The sequence below is a fragment of the Leuresthes tenuis genome, unplaced genomic scaffold (assembly GCF_036924035.1).
Source record: "Leuresthes tenuis unplaced genomic scaffold, fLeuTen1.0.hap1 SCAF_9, whole genome shotgun sequence".
Taxonomy (NCBI): domain Eukaryota; kingdom Metazoa; phylum Chordata; class Actinopteri; order Atheriniformes; family Atherinopsidae; genus Leuresthes; species Leuresthes tenuis.
In genome coordinates this window covers 33,863,239-33,884,136 of record NW_027325363.1, presented here as the reverse complement: position 1 = coordinate 33,884,136, position 20,898 = coordinate 33,863,239, and the positions used below count along the sequence as shown (strand labels likewise).

The 20,898-nt window shown below is 40.2% G+C and overlaps 2 protein-coding genes across 2 annotated transcripts; both read right to left on the bottom strand.

The window, feature by feature from the left end:
• Window positions 1-263: 263 nt before the first annotated feature.
• Window positions 264-2,797, bottom strand: LOC140314788 (dehydrogenase/reductase SDR family member 13-like). Its single transcript, XM_072393150.1, has 5 exons — window positions 2,610-2,797; window positions 2,391-2,509; window positions 2,136-2,259; window positions 1,108-1,434; window positions 264-707 (listed from the first exon to the last, which is right to left on the bottom strand). Exons 1-5 carry the CDS (start codon window positions 2,734-2,736, stop codon window positions 448-450), a joined length of 957 nt encoding a protein of 318 aa, XP_072249251.1. The 5' UTR covers window positions 2,737-2,797; the 3' UTR covers window positions 264-447.
• Window positions 2,798-3,515: 718 nt separating this feature from the next.
• Window positions 3,516-20,629, bottom strand: phf12b (PHD finger protein 12b). Its single transcript, XM_072393155.1, has 15 exons — window positions 19,919-20,629; window positions 19,475-19,656; window positions 17,681-17,753; window positions 16,994-17,450; window positions 16,099-16,219; window positions 15,871-16,003; window positions 15,617-15,781; window positions 15,057-15,200; window positions 13,550-14,249; window positions 12,656-12,757; window positions 12,388-12,534; window positions 12,174-12,269; window positions 7,747-7,829; window positions 7,506-7,644; window positions 3,516-4,718 (listed from the first exon to the last, which is right to left on the bottom strand). Exons 1-15 carry the CDS (start codon window positions 19,982-19,984, stop codon window positions 4,258-4,260), a joined length of 3,069 nt encoding a protein of 1,022 aa, XP_072249256.1. The 5' UTR covers window positions 19,985-20,629; the 3' UTR covers window positions 3,516-4,257.
• Between the last annotated feature and the right edge of the window lie 269 nt (window positions 20,630-20,898).

The window sequence follows — 20,898 nt, the reverse complement described above, 5'->3', positions numbered from 1 at the left end:
CCCACCCATCTAAACTTGTAAAAGTAGAAACTTTCAAATGAGTAAACTAGTTATTTACAGTGAGAGGTTGCTTTTTTAGAACCCCTTCTGAGACATTAAAAGAATTCTCACGCAACAATAGCAAATTAGCTGTTCATGTATAATAGACATTTCTAAATAAAAATATACAATACATAAACAACTGATTATCATTACTTTTATTATGTCTTCATCATTACAGCATATTACAATTAGACATCTAATGAATATGTAAACACAACAGTGTTTAGGTATTGAGGGATTTACCAAATCTAAATCTTGAGTTGCCTAATCCTAATTTTACCTTTTTTTCTTTTTTGAAAATGCAAAGCCAGATAAGACATTCATACAACGGCCTATAATTAATATCTAAAAGAAATGATGGGAGGTCAGTGTTATAAACATAATCTGCATTTATTTCTTGTTTTTTTACGCTAGGCCACACAGTCTCTCACTGATCTCCCACAACTTCTTTGCCGCAGCATCATCTTTGGCCTTAGGATAGACTTCTTTCACAGTGCAATTGGAGAAGTAACGCCCACTGAGAGGTTCAATCCCCTCCTGAAGGGCACAGTGCAGACTGGTCTGGCAACCTTGGACAGTGTTCTTGAAAAAAAATGTAGTTATTGGCCTTAAGAGCATGAGAAAAACAGAGCTTGCATTCCTGGTCAGCTCTGTGTTGATAGCTCCTGCAAAAACATAAAGTAGATTTTGTTATTTGGCCCAGACATATCCTTTCCACTTGTTACCTGTAGCTTGATTTTCTTACTCATGGTTGGCAAAAGTGGTTGGTTCTACTTTGACTTACAATGATTAAATCTACCTCATCATAGTGCTTTTCCTTATTTGGAAAGAAATCGAACAACAAATATTACCATCAGTTAGTAAGAATTCCCATCCTCTACCCATAATCTTCAGTTCGAACCACAGTAGTGGGCTAACCCACCTCCACTACCGACCTAAAACCCTCTTTCATTTTCATCTGTCCTAGTTTTAACTGAAAGGTATGAAACATTTACATTGGGTCCCACTTTATGGTAACAGTGTTTCTTTCTGTGATTTTAATGGTTACATTCTCTGACTTCTAACCTGGGTGCAGGGAGTAACAGGTGACTTTGGTTCCCTGCAGTCTCTTGGCCAGTTCATGGGTGAAGAGGACGTTGCACAGTTTGCTATGAGCATAAACCTTGAGGCCTTCCATAAATGATTCCCGTACTCCAAGAGCTTTGTGGGTGTTCAGGCAGTCAAAATCAATTTTTCCAAAGTTGTGTGCCATGGATGATACATTAACTATCCTGCTTGGTCCACACTCCTTCAGTCGCTCCAGCAAAAGGTTGGTTAACATGAAATGACCAAGGTGGTTAACACCAAACATCAATCCTATGCCATCCACTGTTCGGCCCTGCAGGTAAACACCTGGAGAAAAAAGATGGAACAATCAAAAGCTGTGCTGCTGGAGAGATTTCTCCTTGTACTTCTGACATTTTTTCACGTAATGATGAGTTACTGTGCCATTGGAAGAGCTGACTGAGCTTTCCAAAACCCATTTTATTCCCGAAAGGGAAATTGTATAATTATCATTAATAAGAATTATTGAAAGAGAAACACTGTGGATGTGAGGCAGGAGCGAGATGGAGAATGAGGAGGAGGAAGTTTAAACTAAGTCTTCCTGATGGGAAATCACGAGCAAATCTCGCTCATGAGGACACAACAAGAATACTAAAATTGCAGTATTGTGCATTTCCCTGAAACATAGCTGCAGGAGCTTACACTGAAACACCTCTCTACATGGATTCAGATGGTATTGGCAGACAGAGACATCAGAAATAGCAGCAAAAAAGAAGGCTGTGTACCAAAACAATAAAAAAAATCTGGAACACCAACTTCAGTGTTGTGTGGTCAATGATGGAATTCTGGTCTAATAATTACCACTTAATAGTTTATGTGTTATAAAGTAATGGAATATACATATATGCCTAAAATTATCGGGGGAAGATGCCTCTAAAACAATGAAAACTCCAAATGAGTCATTAGGACTGACATGGCCTGAATCCTCCAGACAGGGCTTTTTGACAATGCTTGGATTCATGTTATTAGGTTACAATGAGCAGTCTGACCCGCATTGTTGATGAGGATGTCCAGTCTTGCTTCAGATTTCAGAAAGGTCGTAGCAAAGCTGCGAACAGACATAAGACTACCCAGATCCAGCTGCATGAACACCACCTGATTACTGCCACTCTCCTGCAACAGACATCAAACACTGAGTGGTCAAATATAAGCACACTTCTGGTGGATATTAAACTTCTCTGCAACAGCAAGTGTGCCCATCTTCTTTTTAATGTGAAAGAAACAGATAACCTTTAAAAACTCACCCTTTTTATCTCCTCAAGAGCAGCCTCTCCTCTCTGCTTAGAACGACAAGCCAGGATCACTCTGGCTCCTCTTTTAGCCAGATCTATGGCTGTAGTCTTCCCTATGCCTGTGTTGCTGCCTAAAAAATTGTTTTAATTCTACGTGGATTCTGAATTTGGATTGGAAAGCAAACAGAAAAAGCAAGACACCATTGTTACCGAACCAGAGCACTTACTTACCGGTCACAATCATAGTTTTCCCGTGCAATTTTGCTTTGCTTATGCATCTCTTTCCCTTTACAACAATTTGATGGTAAAAGTAAGCAACTCCTATAATAACACCCACGACCAGTAGAAGGGTAGACATTGTTCCGGTCTTTGAGCCTCATAGAATATGAGCTCCACTTTAGCAGTTGGAGCAATTTGTGCTTTGGGCTCACACATTCCAACAAACACACCTTTTTCCTGTTTGGGCGTGCCTGTTCTCAAATTACAGCAAGGCAGAACAACCAGGGCAGACGATATAAGTCACAATGACATTTCAGTGGTGTCGGCTGTGTTAGCAACAGCAGGTATGTTTGTTGGGACAAAACAGCTCACTTTTGTTCCATCTTCTAGGGAATGTGAAGGAAATTTTGGTAAACCTTTCATGGAGATCGTCTTCCGTTTATCAGCCGATTCTAAAAGTACTGAACGATCAGTGAGGGAAGTGGAACCATTACAAGTTACTGATTAATTTTATACCCGTTTGACCTGTTAGGTCTGGAACCTATTCCAGCTGCCATCAGGTGAGAAGGAGGCTACACCTTGGACAGATCAGCAGTCCAAGATAGGGCCAATGCAGAGACAAACAATGAATTTACCAACCTTCTAGTGGAAACACAGCTATTTCCATGCCATTCCTATAGTTAACACCCTTTCACCATCTTAAATATAGGGCTGGAACTTTTTATGTAGTTATTTGGTATTTGAGACTTAATGGTCTCAGTAAGCATATTATAAATCAAACTCAAGTTACTGTACCTTTAAAACATAAACAAGAACCACTTTCAGGACCTAACTTTACCAGTTCAAGCATTTAGAAAACCAACCGACAAAATCCAAAGTCAAGCTACAGAGGCTGAAAATAAGAGAACATGAACTGAATTTGTTATTAGAAAATCTTTCTGTATTTACAGGTTTTAACAGACAAGCAGGTAAAGACAAAGACTGCCAATATACAGAGCAGCACATGATGTTAAAATGAGTGCTAAAACCAGAATGCTATTTACAGATGGACTACAGCGGAAAGTACAGACTAAGAACAGGTTTTTGTTAAATCACAAAACTTCTGGTACTCTACACAGTATCACAAATTTCATGGACTGTACAGTTAAAAACCAAAAAAATGGTAAATCTACATGAAATTCAATGTTTCTCCAATTGAGAGGCACTGAATTATATATATTTACAATATATATAAATATATACATATAGTGTGTAAGCATGTATGTTTTCATACATATACAGCTACCAGTGGTGCAAAAGCAGCAAAAGAAATTAGAACGTGTGGAATTCAATACTACAAAATAAAAAGTGTTGTGCTAAATGGACTGACTGACATATTAAGGTTACATCACACAAAACTAATAAACTGGCAAAAAGAAAGATTGAGCCCAGATAAATAATGCTCGCTCAAAGTCCTAATGGTCTGAAGTGAACTCAAGGTTACTGTCAGTCATTCACAAACAAGAGATTGTCAATAGTACTTCAAGTTCATGCAAAGATATAAACCATTAAAAATGAAAAATAAACTTTTCCCTGTTGACCAACCAGCTGTGCAGTTTTCCCTTCAATGTGACTTGGAAGGTGCAAAACAAAAGGAGGGAGAGGATGCTTCCTGTGCCAGTCATGGAACAGAGTTGGAGCGCAACACGGGCACTTGGTGGGAAGGGACAGTTTCAATGTCAGCCTCATCCTGGCTGGAAGGGCTGCTCGTTGTGGCAGTGCTGGGTGGTGGTATTGAGGTGGTCGTGGGGATGGAGCTGGCCACGCAACTGGTGGTGGGGATGGTGCTTGTGCAACTGGCAGCAGGCGTAACAGTCTGCTCCTCTTTGGGCTGCTTACTGGCAAACTCAGTGATGCTAAAGACAAACTGGAGGCAGCCAAGTTTGATATAGCTGCCATGGTGGAGCAGGGCTGTGCCCTCCCATCCTGCCCCACTACCTCCAATCAGACTGGAGCTGCTCGCCTTACAGCTACATGATGGCTCAACACCGCCCTGAGGCTGGCAGCTCATCACTCCACCCACCGGAAACAAACCCACAGCAGGGCTGGGACCTTCGCCTTGCTGACGCTTCTTACTGCGACCTGCACACAGAACACAGACAGCCAATTAGAAATAATGTACAATGTGCCAATCCCATCACCACAAGTTAAGCAGCAGACCAGCAGTGATGACAATGAAACCAACAACACCATTCTTTTAAAGACCATTTGATTTGGAATTTTCAATTTCATTAAAAAGTATAGAATTCTAATTTTGTTAAACCATATTTAGGATTTTGAACTAGTGATAAAATATAAAGTCAGATATTTTATTATCACTCGTTTTTATATGGATTTGTCACTATGTGGTGTAAAATGTGAGGCCTACCTTGCATTAGTAAAAAGAATTCTTAAAATACATCTTGGATGCAGATCCAGATATGCATTTCAGGTGAATCAAAGTTAAGCCATTGTTCGTGCATCTGTCCATAAACTTTTAAGTAGTCCTGCTAACAAACATACTGGACCAGTCAAAAACGCTCCTCATCAACTACAGCGGAAAGTTATCTGGTGTTAACAGTTCTTCTACAATATATATATGAGAGAGAGACTTTATAGACTGATGCCTCAAACCACTTATATAAATGAGAGACTAAGACTTCACTGACTAAAACTAACAGAAACAACCTGACCATACAGAACAAAAACGAACACCAGCCTACTTTATGGGAATAATACAAACCGTACACAACTATAGGACTGCAGCTGCCTTTTGAGTTTCCGGTAAAGTTTCACCCCAAGCCATCTGAATCAATGCTTCATTTTTAAATTAATTAACTGCACTGTTCAGAAGCCCATTGAGGATGTTGCAGTAAATGTTCAAACTTGATTTTTCAGCTGGGCACTTCCTGTACAGTAACAAACTGCTGGCCCTGAGATCCAACTACCTGCAGTTGCACTTATTTAACTCCCACTCTCCATAGATTTTATATGGATTATATATGGATCGGATCGGATCCATTTTTAAAAAAAAATTTTTTTTTTTATTAATACTTCTCAACAAGTACATTAAAAAAAATAAATAAATAAAATCTGCTATTTACAGATGGACTACAGCGGAAAGTACAGACTAAGAACAGGTTTTTGTTAAATCACAAAACTTCTGGTACTCTACACAGTATCACAAATTCCATGGACTGTACAGTTAAAAACCAAAAAAAAAAAAAAAAAAAAAAAGGTAAATCTACATGAAATACAATGTTTCTCCAATTGAGAGGCACTGAATTATATATATTTACAATATATATAAATATATACATATAGTGTGTAAGCATGTATGTTTTCATACATATACAGCTACCAGTGGTGCAAAAGCAGCAAAAGAAATTAGAACGTGTTGTTGTCTGTTTCTCTGCACACGGATTATTTACATTTTACACTTTTCATTCAAATAAGCTAACGTAGCTGCCACAGATGTTTATTTTCATCTATGAGACCTACATTTATCTTCCAAAATGAAGTTATCCAGTCCGCGCTTAATCTCCAAAAAGCTGCAGGTAAATTAATCGGCTGGTGTTCTTCTACCGGTATGACGATGAAGTTTTGACTGCAGGTGACCTCAGCAGAACTGGGCTGGGCTGCTCCGCCGCTCCGCTACAGGTGCGGCTGGTCTGGACTTCTCCCACCACGTTGGAGCAAATGTGCAAACAAGCGTTATTTGGATAAACTGGCTCTGACCACAGCTGCACAACGTGCCGTTGAGCCCAGTCCAGCCTAAGCAGGTCCTGCCCTTCCCAGCCCCTGACCTGTCCTGTCCAGCTCAGCCCCGCACAGCCCAGCCCTTCAAAGAGTGTTTCTGGGTTTTTTTTATTGTTGTTCTGTTGTGTTTTAATTCAATTAAATTGTTCTATTCATTACCTTGAGGTTTACTTTTAGCTCAGTCTACAGCGTTGTTGAATGTACATTTTCAATGTAAAAACTTTTCTGGAAAAAAAAGAAGCTACTTATTCTGTTTCAGTGTTCTGTTTTATTTGTTTAAATTCCTTTCTAACTTATTTCATTTATTTCATTCACACATTTTAGTAACAAATAAACAACGGTTCATTACTTATATTTAGATCTATTATTTTGTTTAATTTAAGTTTAGTTAGCAAATATTTAAGTCAAACCTGAAGCCTTCCACATAGTGAGGTGTACAGTTTATAAATTCAACAATGGTATCGGATCGGTAATCGACCGATATGAAAGACCTAGATATCGGAATCGGTATCAAAAAAGCTGGATCGGTGCATCCAAAATAGGGGTCTATCCCAGTTAGCCTTGATGGTTGCTGCTCTCTCATTTAGTTCCAGCACCATTCAGGCCTCACGATTTCAGATTTCAGGCTTTTCTCATGTTTTTTTTTCCTTTCATGCCTCCTCATCTTCACACTTCTGTGTCCCTATGATAGTGACTTGGAAAGTGATTTAATCTTAATTCCTAACATTCAAACAGAGGAGAGAAAAGGCATCCCAGAGAAGCAAGAATGAACAGGCATATCCTTTGTGGCTGCAGCTTTGTAGCTCAGGAGGAACAGCAGTCGGACAGACGATGGTTCGACTGCCGGCTCAGGGCCACATGTTGAAGTGTCTTTGAGCAAGACATTGAACCCCACATTGACCCCCACAGTAGAACAAAGCACTGCGTAGCATGCTATGTGAGTGAATGGGTGAATGTGGCATGTAGTGTGAAAGAGCTTTGAGTGAACAGGCTGACCAGAAAAGTGCTATACAACATCTCTTCAGAACATTTGGGTGTACTAAAAAAGGTGAAAACCTATTATCCTAGGAGTACTTTTTAACAGGGCAAACGGACCAGAGTTCAATGAAATTGAACCAAACAGTTACTCACGGATAATGCCTTGGACTTTGGCCACCAGGCCACTAGGTGCAGATGGTGAAGCCTTCTCAGAGAAGTCACACGAGTAAAGCACATTGTCCACTGTGGTACCATGCTCGCTGTAGTTGAGCAGCTCATAATGCTTGGTATTCTAAAGAAAAAGAAAAAAAATTAGATCAAGTCTACAACACAGTTATTCTGCAGAATTACTTTAAAGTACAGAGGCATATTACGACAACTTGGAAGCTCTTACCTCATCGTAAAAAATACAGGCGTGTTTCCCCGAAATAAAATTGCAGTGACCATAGTTGGAAAGGCACACATCCATGTCAGCACCTTTGTGGAGAAAAAAGAAAAATACCAAATTAGTGAGTTGTGGCTTTACAGTGTTGCATTGCATTAATAAAGCTTGGTTAATAACAATCACCATTAATGCAATACATCACCACTTCAGTACGAGTCACCTGTTACAGTGGTCTGAGAAAGAGGAATCTTTACTGTCCATGCAGTGGTCACAAGTACGCTACTTCATTTAAAAAAAAGTCTGAGCGCAAGCAGAGGAAAAAGAAAGGAACTGTCAGAAGATGACTTTAATGTTCAGTGCAGAAAACGTACTTTTTAGCAAAATGTGCAGATAATGCTTCTTTAAATTTCAATGCTGTAGAATTAGCTACAACACAGCAAAAACTGAGCCCCCAAAAAGGCAGACGCCTTTTATCCTTCGACTTTACTCTGCAGTGTTGGAAAGTGCAGTTCACTCAATGCTGTTCAAAGGATGACGCCGAGTCCCAACTCAGTGTCGATGAGAAGACTGCTGAGATGCAATGGAGTGATGTGTCAGTAGGAAAGAAGGAAGACTGCAGTCCGTTCACTGTGAGGTACCGGGGGCCCAAACACCAAAGGCCTCCAGGGGGCCATTTCAAGCTTCTTAAACCTTGGTGACCACTGAATGGTTCGAAACTATTTTCTGCACCACTCCCTTTTGCAATGGCATTCTTGTTTTGTCTCAATTTGTCTTTAAAGTTCAGCTAAAGCATTATGCTTCCCAAATTAGTGGAATAGTGTTGGATAATGCTGATCAAACAAAATGATCAGGAGGGGTGCTGTTGAGCAATAGAAGAGTAAAACGTGTTCGCGCGAGCTCTGATAACTTTATCTCTATTAAGACACTAAACTTTTGTAAATCCGCACTTAAGATCCTCGGAACGACACAAGAAGATACACAAAAGTGCATTATAAAGACCAATGTAAAATAAAATAAATAAATTTAAAAGAAAGGGGGAAAACTAAGAAAAACGACCAACAAGAAGCAGCCCCGACCAGCCCTAGGACCCGAGTGACACAACTCTACCGGAGTGACGAGGTGGACCTACCTAACCGTGCAATACTAGCTGCTATTGTTAACCTGCAAAATGAAGTCACTCAGATCAGGAACAATATATGTGCCTCCATAGATGCATGCATACAAACTGTTTGCACTGAGCTGAGAGAGGAGCTGGCTACAACTAAAAAGGAAATTCAGACATCCATTACAACACTTTAAGGAGCTACGGCCTCGCACGAGAAGACTATTAAAGAGCTGGAGTAGTCAGCCTCACTCCACTCCGACGATGTTACTGCTCTCCAACGTCAGGTAACAAGACTCCGAAGTGGGGAAAGTGACTGAAAAATGTGAGGATTTAGAAGGCATATCTAGGAGGCACAACATTAGAATCATCAGAGTTCCCAAGGGGGTAGAAGGATCCAGGCTGCGCGACTTCGTAGCTGACCTGCTAAAAGATGTGCCATCTCTGTATGAGAAGCCACTTATTGACCAAGTGCATCAGACCCTCCAGAGAAGCCCCGACCCTTGAGAGCTCCCCAGGCCCTTCATCCTGAAGCTACACTATTATCATGTGCTTGAGGACATTCTACGGAAAGCCAGCACAGCGAAGCAACTTTACTTCAGAGGCAAGAGGATCCAAATATTCCCCGACAATGACAAAGCAAAAGGCTCTATTCAACCGTGGCAGGGAGCTATTGCGCAACAAGGCATACTTTACCCCGCAAGACTCGTGGTCACACACAATGGCACACAGGCATCCTTCACAGACGTAAAAAAAAAAAAAAGAAGAATATGCGGAGCGACTCTCTGGTCTAGGTCATCTACAGCTGCAGCGGACTGATAAAACATGGATCTCAGGAATTGTTTTTATTCTATCTGCGGTGGGCTAGTTAGCCTCGGTGGCTAACATTAGTACAAAAACTGCAAAAAAAAAAAAAAAAAAAAAAAAAAAAAAAAAAAAAAAAAAAAAACTGCAGAGATACACACACAACCAGTGTGTATACGTGTGAACAAACATGCAAGGTGTGAAAGTCGTGGGTTACTACACTGTATCCTTTCTAAAGCAGATACTGTATTGTTATTATCCAACAAGAATCTCTCTTTCTCAGTGTAAGCGTTATTCATTTATCCATTTTGTTTAGTTCTACGATTAGATTCAGCTTTATATCTAAGTGCGTTGCCCAATGCGACCTACTCTTACCTCTCGTTTCTAAAACTACAGCTACGTTTAAGCAGCTATATGTTTATTTCTAGGACTTAAGACTAATTCTTGGATGCTTACCCTGTCAGATTATAATCAAAGGTGATTTCAATTTTAGATGGCGGAGGGGAAGAGGAAAAATTAAGAAAAAAAAAGGAGATATGTTAATTTGGCTTAAATAATTTCCAGTTTTTTTTTTTATGTGTATATGCTGCATCAGATGTGTTGGTTAGAAAAGGAAATTAAAACTACTTTGAAAGGTAGAATTGACGTTCAGGTTTGGGGAGTGCATTTGTGTTTACTCTGTGTCTCCCAGGTACATGCGATACATGATGATAGATGCATTTGTATAAATGGGGGTGCGTGTACCTAACAGAACCTCTACTTTCAATCTGCCTCTTTATTATCATGTACACAAGAAGAGACCCACACTCCAATCTCGTTATACTTGCGCTTGATGCCGAAAAGGCGTTTGATCAGATTTAGTGGTGATACTCATTTTAAGTTCTCAGTAGAGTCAGTTTTTTTCTCACCAACTAAACTCATCTACAAAAACCCAGGCAGGGATGCCCCCTCTCCCCTTTAATCTTTGCTCTTGCTATCGAGCCGCTGGCTCCAAGTATTAGACTTGAAATTTCACCCATTGAGGTTTAGAAGTGTCAAGACAGTACACTTCTCTCTTTCAACAAAATTTTGATAGAAAAACTGCGCTCTAAGTTATTGTTGTGGGATGCACTCCCAATTTCGATGATCGGAAGAATTAATGCGGTAAAGATTGTCTTACTCCCACAGTTATGATATCCATTTCAAAATATTCCAATATTCCTTAAAAAAAAAAAAAATATCTCTGCACGTCCAAATTTTTTGTTTTACTAATGGGCTTCAGCGATTTAGACTTTTATTTTCTGGCTAAACACCACAAAGTCCCCACCTAATTGGCTACTGATGGAACAGGAGGAATGCCATCTATATTCACCGGCTACAATTCTATTAGCGCCAACTAAGATCAGTAGGTTATTATATAACAACAATCCTATTATTCATAACATGATTTGTATCTGGAAACTAATCAAATCCAGTTATAAACTCAAATCCATTACCCATAGATAGAAACCCCACTTTTGCCCCCTCTGCTTTGGGTTGAGCCTTTTCTAAGTAGAATCAGAAAGGTATTAAATGTGTTGGAGATCTGTATATACAAAGTGTATTAACCTCGTTTTCTCAATTACAGCAGAAATTTGGTTTGGACTATATACGTAGACATTTGGAGGATTTTCAGACCGAATCAAAAACATTAATAGATGACTGTCTGAAATTGCCAATAAATTAACCTAAATTGATAACACGCCTCTATAATAATCTCCTGTCATTAAGATAATCTCCTGTGCCCATATACATAGATGAAAATGGGGAAAAAGAATTTGGCGAACCGATCACATATGATCTATGGGACAGATCCCTTGAGAAGATCAACACCTGTTCACACAGGGCAAGACATTGTCTTATTCAATTTAAAATTATACACAAAGGAAATATTATATAATATATATCCAGAAGTATATATGTAGTTATATGTGATAAATGCAAATCTTCCATTGAAACCCATCTTCATAGTTATGCACTATGTCCCAAAATTGACTCTTTCTGGTCTGGTGTTTTTAATATAATGTCTGATGATATGAGGTTTGTGATAAAGCCAGAACCCTTACTTATTACCCTTACTTGGGGTGTCTGAAACCTTTAAAAAATTAAAACAAAGTACGTTTTATTTTTTATGGTCTTATAATAGCGAAAAAAATTATTCTTACATTATGGAGTGTAAACACACCAACATTTGTTGACGCAACTTACCTCGATAATGCGAATCCAACTTAACACTCGGTCTCCTATATGCATAGCAGGATTCTCGTGATATTTTCCATGCGGGTCTTCTCCAGGGGGTGGGGTTTTTTGTTTTGTTTTTTTTTGGTCAACCTGTTATGTTTTGTTTCTGTTCTCTCTGTTTACGTGTTCTGTAGTTATGTTTGTATTATAAATGCTCAATAAAAATAAATAAATTATCAGGTTTACATAATAAAAATGTGATGTTGGATTCAGTGGACTGCAGAGAATGCAACAGGAGGTATGTCATTGTGATGCTGTCAGCACATCTTACCGGATCCTATGTATAATGTCCTGTAGCACATACTGACAGCTCCTCCTTTCCCTGTCAGAGGATAGAAGACAGCTCGGGCCTGCACCTTCTTTTGACCTGGAGAAAAGGTGTAGCTTTTAAGCCTCAAAAAAAAAAATTCTCTAAATATGAAAGACTCCATTCAAATCAATTCTGACAGCAGAAAAAGAGGGGTTGATGAACAACAGTGTCTTACTGTCGGGGTATGGTGATGGGATTTTTGAGCTGGTGCTGATGGCTGGGAGAAGTGGAGTGCTGGGTACTTTGGGGGGGAAGAGCTGCTGGATCCTTTGATAGGCCAACAGCTTGATCATCTCTGTATCAAGCTTGTCCAATTCAATCCCTGCACATCATGCACACACACACACACACACACACACAACCACAAGAAGGCAATTATGCTGCAGTGCAATAGCATAGTGGTTTAATATTGTCACTCATCGCAATTAAGTGAGCACACTCACCCCCATCCTCCTTTCCATCCTTCATGCAGGTTGACAGGTTTTCCAAAGACGACAGAGCGCTGGGCAGCAGTGTGTCCATCAGTCCAGGACCGGCCTTTATGTCTGTGGAGAACGAGTTAAACTCTAAGAGTGGGTATTTGCCTCAATGTATCTACAAGAGCTTACTCTGAATGATAAGTTTTTATTCACAACACTTTAAACATTTTCAACACTTTAAAAAGAATATTTCATTTGACACTACTTAACAAGTCCAGATTTTATAGAAGTAGGATGTGTTGTAATACTAATGGAATACAGTATTTTGTACTTTCTTTACCATTTCAAGGCAGTCTAATCTGGTGCAGTAAAAGTTATTTACGGTCATAGAAGGCTTTGAAACATCACATTTTTGTATATTGACAATTCCTGTTCATGAAAAAGAAAAGTTAGATTTGGCCAACAACGTCACAATTGCTGCATTTCTACTTTGAACAACTCCATAGATATCTACTACTTTTGAAATTACAGTCTAGGAGACAATAATCCCTAGTTAATAATGAGCAAGACTGTGAAGCAAAATGTGCTCTTTAAAAACAATGTAAGACGATGAAATTAATCTGAGGAAAAAGGTCTGTGATAATATTCCAGGTTTTGTCTCTACAACTGCAACAACTTTTTTCCCCCACTTGGAAGCACAGGTGAGGGCTGGTTTCAAACTATTCCTAGCACTAATCACATGACCTCTTGCCAAATAGCTGCTTAGTACCAATTCTTTCATTTTCATGATTCAAAATGATTCTAAGACTAACCACAAAAGAATATAATAACCCAAAGATCTTAGGGTTCCACAAATGTTAATGCAATCTAAGACTGCCATGATAACAAAGCTCAATAACAAAGTATGGGAATAAGTACCGGGAATTGGTGATGATGTCCCCAGCTTTGTGGAGTCGTGCTCCTGGTTGTCCTTTGATGGTGCGTCTGAAAGAGAACTGTTGTGGGGTTTTTCATCGCTGCTCATACACTCTCCCTGGAGATCTGTTTGGATCCTGTGGTTCAGCTGGCTGCTGTGGGGCCATATCGTGGGGGCAGTGGGGTGGTTTTTCTGAGGACAGACCTCTCTAGTGCTCTCAGGATCCTTTTTATACACTTCTGTTCCTTTGTGGTTCATTAGCCCTGAGGCAGGGGCTGAGTCTGGTGATGTTGTACTAGGCTTCAATCTGTCCTGCAGCTCAGCCTGCCTGCAGGAGTCTGAAGCACTCATAGAGTCTACAGGTCCGTTGGCCTTTGGAGGCTGAAGCTCTGTCAGTGGTCCATTGGGCTTCCTACAGTTCTGACACGGTATAGTACTGCATGTACAAAGACCCAACTCTACTGGGATGTCCCTGGCAAGACAAGCCTCTTGGGAGTTTTCTAGTATACTGCAGCGGTTAGAACAGGGGTCAGACGAAGAAGTCCTTCCTATTGAGGGCTGAGTTTTTGTCTCCTCTGGTGTAACACATGATTTTATATTGGTTTTTAGGTCACAGTCCAACTCAGCTGTGGATCCAGCCCTCTGTTTTATGGACAGGTGTCGCATGATGCTGCACTGGAGTGCAATGACATCTTGAAGCCACTGTCCAAAACAGTACATAAAAAATTTTGATTCAAGGTGACATACATACATTACATACATTGTATATATATATAGCCATTGTTAAAAGTAAGGCTGGGCGGATGAAACTATCTCTAGATTTGATTTAATATCACAAAGCATTGATTGAGCTATCAGCAGGGAATATAACTGAATGTTGATGGGGGGTAAAAAGAAGAGTGGACCCAACGACAGGCACAAAAGCTGGGTAGTGGCTGAAATGTATCATATACTTGCGTTATATGTATATATACACAAATTTCTTGGTAATTGTGTATTTTGACATATACAATTTCTTCTTTTACTGTAGAGCTGCATACAGAGCATCTATTCAGCACTCTTTCTCAGTCTTTAATGGCCCACATACTCATTCTACATCAATCCCTCTACTCGATATGCACAGATATGCTGAATACAAGTTACACTTTTGTGTGTTGCAACATTTAAGCCTTTTTGGACCCTTAAAGTAACTTTCTTTCAAGAAAGCACCTAACAAAAGGCATACAAACTTAAAGTCGCCCACTGCAGGCATAGAGAAGGAAGAACTTTCATTATTATTTATTATTAGTTTTAATTTCCCCCACATGGGGATGAATAAAGTATTTTTCTATTCTATTCCATTGTGGGCACGCTCCATTATGCCTTGCATGTGACAAGGACAGGTACATGGGAGAGGTGTAACAACAGCATAATCAAATTCTAGATTTTTTCTGACATCACCCAGCCCTAGTTTAACGTGACGACTGAATTGAATTTTTTATTTTTTAAACTGGCATCTGATGAACCAACCTCGTGCTGTTCAGCTTCTGTGGTGAAGTGCTTTGAGGGCTGTTGGTCTGGAACACTGCTGCAAACCAACTCTAACTGACGCATCCCGGCAGGAAGCAGTATGGGTGGAGGATTCTGGTACTGTGACTTGATGGCATCTGGCACCTTGGCAAAGAATGATTGTTAGAAATAACTGCTTGACCATCATATTTCAAAACTCATCCTGTTGTCTCTCATCAGGCTACGCCACATGTTTATTGTTCCAATGTTTCCTTACTTTCCACTTGGTTCCTTACTTTAAATCTTTTTTTAAAGATTCCGAACATTTTCCATTTAAAAAAAAAAAAAGGTAGTCATGGTTTCATTGGATGAGTATAAAGCCAGAGGGAAAGCCAGGCATAGTCAATACACAGGAACAGAGTTGAGAAACTGTTAATAATTGTATAATCACTAAAGTTAAACATACATCAGCTCCCAACTTCAATCCATGCACCAACGCACAGAAGATGTTGGAAGAGAAGAACAAAACAATATGCTGCTACTAAGAAGGTCTGCAGTCTCACACCGAGGCAGAGGTCTACCTTAACGGTCCTCTTGTTTTGCTGGTTAGAAGTGCGCCTGTTGGGAGCATTCTGCCGATGAACTCTACGGAGGAAGTCCAATTTTACAGCGTGCTGGGACATCCGATCCTGGAACTGGTCAAAGAGCTGACAGCGCCTGGACAGACTCAGGTTCCTTTGATTTAGCTGAACAGTACAACACACATGTAATTAGAAAAACTTCCATTATCAAAGACAAAAAGTATTCAACTGAGAGGCCAAAGCACGCCTCTTACCACTAAGTGCTCAACATGGTTTGGACACATCCACTTGCCAGCAGGTAAAGCTGTGAGAGGAGGGTCCAGGCAGTCCATGTGAAAGAGAAGTGGACAATAATCGCATTGAATGAGCGGTGCCAACCTGCAACTCCTGCAAGAGAAAACACAATTTCAAGGCAATTAGAATGGAAGAAGAAAATCGCTCATTTGTGTACATAGTTCTCTTTATAGACACTAGACTCTAACCTGTTGCATGAAAAGCAGACTTTGACTGGTAGAGGAACCAAGCCATTAGGATCCAGTTCATGCTGAGGCCTCCTGAACGGCTTCCCGAGAAGCTCCTCTTTTCTCCTTCGTTTACTGCTACCTGGAAAGCCAAAAACCACAAAGCTACATTTGGGAAACAGTTAAACTTGGAGCTACTTACACCATACTGGGACATTTTTTTTTTTTACACATCGTATGCAGCCCTGAAATTTTATAGACATGTTCCAGAGTGATTAAATACAAGTAACAAATGTTCACGTCATTTGTTTACGGCTTCTTGCAAAGACTGTCAAGTCATCTATGTGTAAATACAGCAGACAGTCATCCTGGTGACAGTTGCTCCTTCATACTCTTTTCTGCTGACCTTTATGTTGCTTTCAATTGATGCATGTTCCATATACATTAAAATACAGGTAGCAACGATAACACAGACGTCATCATTCTACAAAGGCAGAGAGTATCATCAGCCACTCTGGGCATTGCATACAAAACAATGCACTTTCCACTGAATCCTTTTTTTAATTATTCCCCATCACCTGTACTCAACACATAGGTGTTGCTATAGGGCATTTCTTGTGAGAATGCATCCCTGGTGGAGAATCTCCTGCTGCAGGTGTAACCAGCAACAGTCATAAAGTCTCTGTGCAGTGAAAATGGCTATATTTCCAAAATCTGAAATGGTCAACATTCCACAACAGATTTTATTACTAATGAACAGCAATTCAGATTCATTGCTATTAACTGAAATACATCCACAAGAACAATTCCAAATTAACTTTAATTAATTAATTAAGTAAATTGACTATAAAATACTACATGAAATAAATACAGTGTGGTATTGCTGGGACACATTTGGGGATAATGGCTGACTGACCTGGCAGTGCAGTGGTGCATGTGAGCTCACTGGGCAGCTGAAACTGTGTGGGGTTTCTCTCCATTGCTGCTGCTATGAGGAGCTGAAAAGGCCTCTTCAGGAGGCGTGGTGTTGGGGCTGAAATCATAGCACCCTCAAGGTCTGCTCCCTGAACATCATCCTCAGGCTCTGCTGCCTCCTCTTCTCCATCATTCTGTTCCTCAGATGGAGTCGGGGTGGATGAAGTGTTGGATGTTGGAGTTCCAGGCCTGCTGCTCGGTCTACTGCTGGTCCTGCGATCCAAAAGGCGAACTTGAGCCACTCGTAGACCAGGACCTGCCGCTCCAGCACCTGGAGGCAGGCCATCGAGCCGCAATGGTCCAGCATTGAGCTCAAGCTCCACAGCAGGAGATGAAGAGCGCTTAGATAAGGACTTCTCTGGTAGGCCATTGGTTTGTTCAGACTTCTGCTCCCGCTTCTGGCAGCAACAAAAACAGATCAAATTCTGTATTATACAAAGAGTACATTGTTTCAGGACTTGTCATACATGGAACATAAAACACTAAATTAGGATTCTCCTAAATACTACTTATTCTGTATTTCAAGTAAAAACATTCGAAATCAAGGATTCAACTAACTGTTTAAGCTGCAGTTAAGAATGATAGAAAGCATATATACAGAGTTTAAAAGACAACATCTGCAACTAACCTTTTTCCTAACATTGCAGCGATGACACATCCATTCTCCTGGGGGAAGCATTTCTTCACTCAGAGGTGGGTTGCTATGATGAGAGAGAAAAATAAATATATCAGTCAATCAAAATGCTGATATCTTGTCGCTTACCACTGTCTATACATGCAGAATATGTTTCACGAGTATAAAGACTCATTTCATGCAAAGGATATTTTCTTTTCTTTTTTTAATACACGAGTAATGCACTCGACCTTATGCCATTCAGTAAATTTAGTTATCCAACTCCACCTAGTGGAGTGAAAACTGGTTTACAATACATGTGAACACTGATCTTTTAACAAGTGATCTGTTAACCTTAGCATAAAAACAGTTTTTACATCTGAGAAATACATTCATTCATAAATAACTAATTTTACAAAAGAATTCATGCTACTGGTTAAATGACAATTACAAAATGTCTAAATGTTAAATTTAATGAGACTGAAAAAGCTTTTTAAATGTTGCATCACCCAGGACATGAACAGCTAATATAACAATAAAAAAATAAATATGATGACAAGCATTGCTCTTTTTGACAAATGCAGGCAAGCCAGTCTCATCTTCAGCCAACAATCACACATTTATCAGCAGCAATAATCAAGTCAGTCTGCCAGAGAGATACTCATTTAAACAGCAACGCCTGTCCATGCATAACTACAAGTTACAACAATAAGTTCCTCCACAGTCTGACCAAATAAGGATAAACTGTTGTCGTTTCCAGGTGGCAGTTTGAACGCAACTCCTCCTTATAGCGAAGTTAACATATAATGCAAGCAGGCATTGAATATAACCTTCCCGATCGACACCGACACATTACAAGACGCCATTTGGATAACAAACGCTAACATCCAGCTGTTTCAGTTTAAGAAAAAGACTCAAAGTCTCGTTTGTGTTATTCATGGACCTTTTATCCTCTCAACGTCGAATTCTTAAGATTGGTAAGATGGCGCTGGAACAGATAAAGAGCGCAGGGAGGTCGCCATATTGTAAACACAGGCAGACTCGACTCCATTTTTAGCAGCATTGGCTCTACTGACTGAAGCCTCGACAGGAGGGAAGGACAGACTTTTTCTTTTTTTTTGTAAATCCCCTTTCTGACGCAAAGCTACAACTTACACGTTCCGATAAAGCCCTGTATGCTTGATTGACATGCCATTGTTGTCAGCAACGAATCAACTTAACATTGACATAAACTGAGCAAGTAAAGACATCTTCGTATTAAGAGTGATACCACATAGCATATTATGCTGCTCAAAAGAAAACAGTTTTCTCTCATGGCTCACTAAAACAAAGTAAATAGACTTTGAGAAGCGTACCACCACCAAAAATACAGCGGGAACAGGGCTTCAGTAGTTGTCTTCTCTTTTATGCTGATGTGTTCCGTTAAAGCGGCATAAAAATAATTCCCCGGGAAATACAGAAAAGAAAGTCACTGTAAACTGCAATGCTACGCTCTCTACTGCCCTCCTCAGTTTATTTGTATGTTAGGATGCAGGATGACCGTTGATCGCTGAACACAAAAATTAAAGGAATAAACGTGAAAACATGCTCCTGGTAAAACTGAATAATGTTGCAAGTATCAAAGCTGCCTGGGTATAATTTCACTGACATATAATTTAATTCCTACATTAGGTGTATGACGGAAGACCCTCAAAGATTAGCATTTTGTGCAGCTGACACAACCTCCCTTTTTCTCTACTGATGTACATTCAGTATGCAGATTTCGAAAGCAAGCACTGCCTCCGTCTTATGGCGCTTACTGTAACTTACCAGCACTGAAGGTGAAAAGCGGCAGGACAGTGGTCACAGCAGAGCAAATCGCCTCCCTCCCGGCAGCTGTCGCAGGTGTCGTGGTTGGTGGCCCTACCGCTCCTCCGGACGTCTCTTACCAACTTCCGACTCCTCTTCTCTACGTCTTCAGATTTCGGAGGCGCAAGTAGTGTTTGGATTTGCTGAGAAAGTAGTGAAGCTTTTTAGTATATGATCATGGTTGCCTATCATGATTGTTTATCATCATACCCAAAAAGTTGGAATATATGCAACTTTGAGCTCGGGGAGTGCTCAACTTGTGCCCTCCATTATCAACCCAAACCAAAAGTGCTTGACAAAAGACTGACTGATAACGAAAAAACCAGTTCAATTAATTAAGAAGATAAAGTATAAGCAAAACCGAATATTTCACTTAACCGAGGCCTTTAAGAATAGTAACCTCACCTCCATTAAGCCCCCAGAAGTATCCAAATCGTACACAATCGTCGGGGTCTCCATTTTGTCCCACATTCATCCAAGAGTAGACGTTGCAAAAGGAATTTGCGCTACAAGTACCTTGGGGCACACGGCAGTGAGTGTAAATCCTGCACGAAATTTTTAATTCCGAATGTTTCTGGCCAGCGGGTGGCTAGCCAAGCGTTGCTAGCTATCGTTAGCTGGCTAAAGTGGCTAACGAAGCCAAGACGTTAACCAGTCAAGGTTGTGAACCTAGCTGGCTCACGAGCTTATGTTGTTGGCCCAAAATAGAAAATAAAAATGAAACGTTATTTTGCGATTAGAACCCTGGCTTCTTAACACCACATTTTATGGACAAGCACTGAGTTTACATCCACTATCATAGGACCTGTATATTCTTGCTCTTTGCTACAAAATCCTTCTGCGGCCTAGCTGGCCAGCCATGATTCTTGTTTCTGCTCCTGCAAAAAGGAGCCTTGTAAATCTGTAAACCCATCGGCTCCCATTATCAACAGAAGATGTAAGCAAAAATAGAGGAGGAAGTTCGGCGTGTCGCGGTCCAAAGCAAGGCTTACGTGAGCGTTCGGAATGTTTAATCCTCAAATCAGAGATGTAGGGATGCAAATTTAGTTGATGTTATTGTTGTGAAAAAGGCTGTGCATCTACACTGGCTGCTAGCAACATCCTCTACCAGTTGGCGCAACCGCGAACCACCCGACACGCATGCGCATTTGAACTGATATAATTACTAGGCTATCGCATCTATCGGCTGCCATTGTTCTATAATTATCGTAATGGATATCTCTGCCCCTGTTACAATTGTTCTTATATTAATTAAAACTACTGCAATTTTTCTGCATGTGAGACAAGCACTGTTTGTTAGAGCTAGCAATGTCTGTTACTGACGCTTCTAACTTGGCTATAGGTCCTTAGCATGCGACGTAAGCTATTACTGTGGCCTGTCCTGG

Coding starts and splice junctions, on each gene's coding strand:
- phf12b (XM_072393155.1), bottom strand. CDS start 19,984: ATGTGGGACAAAATGGAGACCCCGACGATTGTGTACGATTTGGATACT. Junction 19,657..19,918: donor CTTCTGGGGGCTTAATGGAG/GTGAGGTTACTA, acceptor CTACTTTCTCAG/CAAATCCAAACACTACTTGC. Junction 15,782..15,870: donor ACCATGTTGAGCACTTAGTG/GTAAGAGGCGTG, acceptor TGTACTGTTCAG/CTAAATCAAAGGAACCTGAG.
- LOC140314788 (XM_072393150.1), bottom strand. CDS start 2,736: ATGTCTACCCTTCTACTGGTCGTGGGTGTTATTATAGGAGTTGCTTAC. Junction 2,510..2,609: donor GAAAACTATGATTGTGACCG/GTAAGTAAGTGC, acceptor ACAATTTTTTAG/GCAGCAACACAGGCATAGGG. Junction 1,435..2,135: donor CATCCTCATCAACAATGCGG/GTCAGACTGCTC, acceptor TTTTTTCTCCAG/GTGTTTACCTGCAGGGCCGA.